Raw genomic sequence first — 6,000 nt, 5'->3', positions numbered from 1 at the left:
CGCGCATCCAAGCCTTGAAAGACGCCGAGAAATACCTTCCAGTCGTGTACGCCCTCATCGCCGCGGCCGTCGGCGGCATCGCCCTCTATTTCAAGTACCTCGGCGCGTGATGCTCGCCGCCGTCGCGCTGCTGGCCTGCGTCGCGCGCGCCTGGTCGCCGCTGCCGCCGCGCGCGCGGCTGGCGCTGCGGCAGGAGGACGCGCTGCGAGACGAGTGCGCGGCGGCGGCCGCCGGCGCGAGCCGCTTCGAGCCGCATGTGTCCGAGAACCACGAGGTCGCCGCGGTCGTGCTCGAGGCCGTCGCGCGCGGCGACGACGCGACGACGACGCTCTGGTTCCCCGGCGTCGAGGACGCGGCCGTCGTCGCCGCCGTCGCGGGCGTCGTCGCGGCGAACGCGGACGCGCTCGGCTCTTCGGCCGCCGCGCGCCGCTGGCCGTCGGCGCCGGCCCCGGGCGTCGCGCTGTCGCCGAGCGGCGGGGAGGCGGCGGCGGAAGATCGCGGCGACGTGGGGCTCTTCAACTCGACGCGCGCGAGCGACGGCGCCGCGGTCGAGGCGTCGCTGCGGTGGGTCGACGACACGCTCGGCGCGCTCCGGCTCTGCCCCTACACGCGGGGCCGCGCGCGCGGCGCCGTCGGGCTCGAGGGCGTCGGCGTCGCGAGCGGGCCCGTCCGCGCCGTCGCCGCGGCGCCCGGCGCCGCGAGCCTCGCCGCCGCGTTCTTCCGCGCCGTCGGCGAGCTCACGACGACGCCGGAGCGCGATCTGGCGACGACGCTGCTCGTCTCTCCCGCCTACGACGGCGACTTCCTCGGCTTCGTGGGCGTCTGCGACGGCGTCGTCGAGCCTCTGGTCGCGGCGACGGGCGCGGCGGCCGTCGTGGGGCGGGCCTGGTTCCACCCGTCGTACGAGGCGGCCGCCGTCGGCCACGACGCGCTGAAACCGGGCCACGCGCTCCCCTCCGCCGTGGTCCGGCCCTTCGTGGAGAAATACGGCGCGGGCGACCCGCCGTCGGACGACGCCCTCGCGGCGGCGAACGACGCGGTCCGCCGCTCGCCCCACGCGACGATCAACCTGCTCCGGCGGAGCCAGCTCGACGCCGCGCAGCGCCTCGAGGCGGCGCTCCCGCCGGAGCGGCGGCGGCCCAACCGCGTCTACGCCGCCAACGTCCAAACGTTCCTCGACTTACGCTAGGTCCGAGTCCTCGGGCTGTTTTAACGAGGTCGCGGCGGCGGCCCAACCGCGTCTACGCCGCCAACGTCCAAACGTTCCTCGACTTACGCTAGGTCCTCGGGCTTCTTCGAGGCGGCGTCGGGCGCGGCGGCGTCGTCCGGCGCGGCCGCGTCCTCCTTGGGCACGGGCGCGTAGACCCCCCGGTGCCTCCGCAGACCCCCGAGCCGCGTGCGGAGGGACGTGCACCAGGACGCGGCCTTGTCGTCGGGCTCGTCGCCGCCGCCGCAGAGCGCGCCGCGGAGCCGGCGGCCGAAGGCGCCGTGGGCGGCGATCTGCGCCAGAACCGCGGCGTCGACGGCGCACCGGAACCCGGCCGCGACGCGCCCCAGCCCCACCGCGGGCCCGAAAAACCGGCCCGCGTCCGCCGCGAGCCAGCAGCCGACCATGACCAGGCTCAGCCCCGCCGCGTCGCCGCGCCGGTGCGTGCGGACGACCTGCGGCAGGCCCGCCGCGGCGCGGAAGGCCTCGCCGCACGCGTAGACGGCGCCGTTGAAGTGGGGCAGCCGGTGGAAGCAGACCGTCGCCGCGCCGATGTAGAGCGCGAGGACAACGACGACCTCGACGTAGGGCGCGAGCTCGTCCCAGGCCCAGAACGTCGCCCGCAGCGCGCGGAGCCGCTCGCCCGCGAGGGCGCCGTCGCCCGAGACCCAGGCGCGCACGACGGCGCGCACCTCGCCCGCGAGCTTGCGGGACGTGGCGCCGTAGCGCGGCCCGCCGACGCCCTGGTTGAAGCGGCCCGTGACCGTGCCCTTCTTGCGCTTCACCGACACGACGGCGTCCAGAAGCAGCAGCTGCATGACGCCGCCGAGCGTCGTGGCGACGAGCGCGGCCAGGTCGCGCTCGTGGGACCCGGCCCAGGACGCGATGCGCAGCGCCGCGGCGACGAGCGTGAACAGGCACACGAAGGGCGCGAAGCCCTCCTTGCCGCCCCGCTTGATGACGTAGAACTGGGGCAGGTACGTCGCGACCGGCGCCAGCGCCGCGCCGAGGCGCACGAGCGCGTCGAGGAAGAGACCCCAGGCCATCGCGGTAATCGCTCGCGGAGTGCTCTAAACCGCGGAGCGATCACAGCACTTTTTATGCGTGCGCAAAGCGCATGCTTGCGCGGTTCATACGCATCGCGCTTCGGCAACAAAGCCTCTTGAACGCGATGCCGCCTTCAACTTGCCGACTCCGGGGACGTGTGCACGTCAAGCCCACCTTACGCGACGCGCGCGCTAGTTGCCCTGGGCCTTGTCGTAGAGCTTCTTCTGCTTCTCCCACTCCTTCTTGAGCTTCTTGAGGAGGGACTTGGAGAGGGGCTCGTTGGCCGCGTCGTGCGTCGGGACGCCGTCGGCGTCGAAGGCCGCGTACTTGGTTTCCCGGTCCTTGAACATGTCCTGGGGCCGCACGGAGGCCGCGGCCTCCTTGGCGGCCTTCTTCGCCGCGTCGAGGCGCTTGGCCTCCTCGCGGTTCGCGAGCTCGAGCGCCTTGAGCTGCTTCTCCGCCTGGGCAGGACAAGAGAGATTCAACGTCGCTTCAACGTGAGTGTTCCGCGCGCGCGCGTTCCGGAAAAAGCATCCACGCTTCGAGACTCTTCCGAGAGATGATCGCTCGTCCAAAAATCAGCCGAAACGAGTGGAAAACGGCCGAGAAAGGAGCCTTTGAAGTTGGGAATTTCGCTCTCTTGTCCTGCCCTGTTCTCCGCCGCGAGCACCGCCGGGTCCTCGAGCTTCCAGACGCTCGCCGCGCCCTTGTCCTCGAGGCGCACGCCCAGCGCCGGCAGCGCGTCGTCGCGGAGCGCGTCGCAGAGCGCGAGGACCTGCTGCGTGTCGCCCTCGCGGCCCGCGGCGCGGACGTCGTCGCGGAACGCCGCGATGACGTCCAACAGCGGCCCGAGCGCCGCCGCCGCGTCGCCGGACCCGAGCGCCGCCGCGGGCTTGTGGGACGGCGTCAGCTTGAGCCGCCGGAGCACGTCGTCGGCGCACAGACCCTCCAGGCCCAGGAGGTCCAGCGTCTCGCCGACGTAGCGCGCCGTCGCGCAGAGCGCGAGCGAGCAGGGCACGGCGCGCGACGCCTGCTTGGCGTCGAACTTCTGCAGGTAGGCCGACGTCGTGTCCACCAGCGTCTGTAAAGCCAACACCGCCCCCGGCGTGTCGAAGTCGTCGAGGAACCGCGCGTAGACCGTGTCTTGGGCTTTTTTCAACGCGGCCAGCAGCTCCTTGTCCTCCGCGCAGAGCTTCTGGCGCGAATCCGGGTCCGCGTCCAGCGGCCGCAGGGCGGCGGCGACGTTCAGGAAGTACTCCTTGAACTTCTTCTCGACGACGCGCGCGTTCGCGAGCATGTTGTCGCTGTAGTCGCACGGCGCGTTGTAGCTCACGAGGCAGAACATGAGCCGCATGGTCCGCGGGTGCACGGGCTCCGAGCCCTCGACGCCCTCGAGCCCCGCCAAGGCTTGCCCGATGGTGATGAAGTTCTTCAGCGACTTGGACATCTTGAGCCCCCGGATGTGCAAATGCCCCGTGTGCGCAAAGTAGTTCACCGTCTGCTTGCACGCGCAGAACGCCTCGCCCTGGGCGAGCTCGTTGTCGTGGTGCGGGAAGCGCAGGTCCACGCCGCCGCCGTGGATGTCGATGCAGCCCGCGGCGCCGCCGACGCCGCCGGAGCCGATCGTGTTGTCGATCATCGCGGAGCACTCGATGTGCCAGCCCGGCCGGCCGTCGCCCCACGGCGACGGCCACGTGGGCTCGCCGGGCTTCGACGCCTTCCAGAGCGCGAAGTCGCGCGGGTCCTTCTTCCCGCCGCCCAGCAGGATGCCGAGCTTGCCCTCGCTCTCGGCCATGAGCTCCGCGGACCCGATGGACTCCGGCACCAACTTCCCGTAGTCGTAGCCCGCCTTCCCGAACGCGACCGTGTCGAAGTAGACGCTGCCCTGGTCCGCGTAGGCGAAGCCGTTGGCCACGATCTTCTCCACGAAGGCGACGATCTCGGGCACGTACTCCGTGACCCTGGGCATCGACGTCGGCCGCTCGACGCCCAAGGACGTCATGTCCTCGAGGAACGCGTGCTCCCACTCGCGCGCTAAAGTCTCCGGGCTCACGCCGCGCTCCGCCGACCGCATGATGATCTTGTCGTCGACGTCCGTGACGTTCATGACGTAGTTGACGTCGTAGCCCAGCGCGTCGCGGAGGATGCGCCGCATGACGTCGAACTGCAGGTACGTCCGCGCGTGGCCGAGGTGGGCCGCGTCGTAGACCGTGGGGCCGCAGACGTACATGGTGATGACCTTGCCCAGCGGGTCCATGGGCACGAAGGGCACCTTACTGCGCGTAAGCGAGTTGTAGATCATCAGCTGGGGCTTGTCCGGCGGGCAGGGCGGGCACCACTTGCCGAAGACCTCCTCCTTGCGCGACTGGGCCAGGGCCGCCATACTGGTCGTCTCCGCGACCGACGGACGGCCTCGGGGGCGTCGGGCGAACGCGCGCGCGGGAGTTGTCGCGCCGCTACACGCCGGTCCGGACGCTGTGCAATCTGCGCTCGCCGATCGGACGCCGGGCGCGGCAGCTCCTCCGCAGCCAGTGCCGCCATGCGCTCCTCCGTGCGGCGGCTCCTCTCGACGGCGACGAAGCCGGTCATCGATGCGACGGCGCCGAAGCCGGGCGGCCCGCCCACGGGCGCCGTCCTGATCCCCATGGCCGCCCTGGGGTCCGCGCTCACGGTCGCGGAGCTCAGCATCGCCTACGAGTCGTCGGCGCCGGCGGGCGTGCTCGAGTCGGCGCCCTTCCGCCTCTACCGGGACGCGACGGGCCGCGGGGGGCTCGCGCGCGCGCCCGCGGTCGCGGTCGACGCCGTCGCGCCCGTCGCCGCGGCGCCGAAACCCGCGCCCGAGGCCGCCGCGCCCGCGCCCAAGGCCGCCGCGCCCAAGGCCGCCGCGCCGGCGCCGGCGCCCGCGGAACCGGCGCCCGCGACGCCGGACGTGACGGCGCAGGCCGACGCCATGGTCGCGGCCGTCGCGGCCGCGGCCGCGGCGGCGCCCGCGCCCGCGCCCGTCGCCGCGGCCACGCAGTGCGAGGCGGGCACGGACGACGACGTCGTGCGGCGCATCGCCGGGGGCCTCGACGACCTCACGGTCGCCGAGCTCGCCGAGCGCCTCGCGGCCATGGAGGCCGAGGCCGTGAATCGCACGCGGTGGGAGGCGTCGCGCGCCGCGAACGCGCGCGCCGAGGCCGTGGCCATCGGCGAGGCCCAGACGCGCGCGGCGGTCGAGAAGGCCGCCGAGGGCCTCGAGGCCGAGTTCCGCCGCGACGACGCCCTGGGCAAGGTCGCCTACGAGGCGCGGCTCCGCGTCGCGAAGGCGGAGATCGCCGACGAGACCGCGGCGCTCCTCGCGCGCGGCTCCAAGGAGCGGGCCATGCGCGCGGACTACCAGGGCGGCCGCGACGTGACGCAGGCCCAGGACCGCATCGCCTTTGGCGCATCCGTGGCCCTCGACGCGGACCGCGCGGCCGAGGCCCGGGCTTCCGGCGACGCGGCCCTGGAAGCCGTGCGCAAGCTCCAGGCCATCGCGAACGGCGTCGCCGCGGCGCACGAGGCGGCGCTGGACGTGCCCAGCGACGACCTCGCGGCCTGCCAGGCCCACGCCGTCGTCGCGCGCGGCGCCGTCGGCGCGACGCGCGCGTCGGGCGCGACGGCGGCCTACGACGCCGTCGCGGCCGCGGGGCTCACCTCGCTCAAGGAGACGGCGGGCGTACCGGCGCCGTCGCCGGCGGCCCTCGCGCGCCGCTGGGAGCGGA

General features: G+C 73.5%; 1 protein-coding gene across 1 annotated transcript; it reads right to left on the bottom strand.

Moving 5' to 3' along the window:
- Positions 1-2,414: 2,414 nt before the first annotated feature.
- Positions 2,415-4,731, bottom strand: AURANDRAFT_37286 (hypothetical protein; the record flags this gene model as incomplete). The annotated part of the gene is made up of 2 exons (XM_009037862.1): positions 2,415-2,715; positions 2,925-4,731. 2 exons carry the CDS (start codon positions 4,635-4,637, stop codon positions 2,446-2,448), a joined length of 1,983 nt encoding a protein of 660 aa, XP_009036110.1.
- Between the last annotated feature and the right edge of the window lie 1,269 nt (positions 4,732-6,000).

The sequence above is a fragment of the Aureococcus anophagefferens genome (assembly GCF_000186865.1).
Source record: "Aureococcus anophagefferens unplaced genomic scaffold AURANscaffold_7, whole genome shotgun sequence".
Lineage (NCBI taxonomy): Eukaryota > Pelagophyceae > Pelagomonadales > Pelagomonadaceae > Aureococcus > Aureococcus anophagefferens.
Note: the sequence above shows the minus strand (reverse complement) of the source record. Positions and strands in the feature narration are given on the sequence as shown.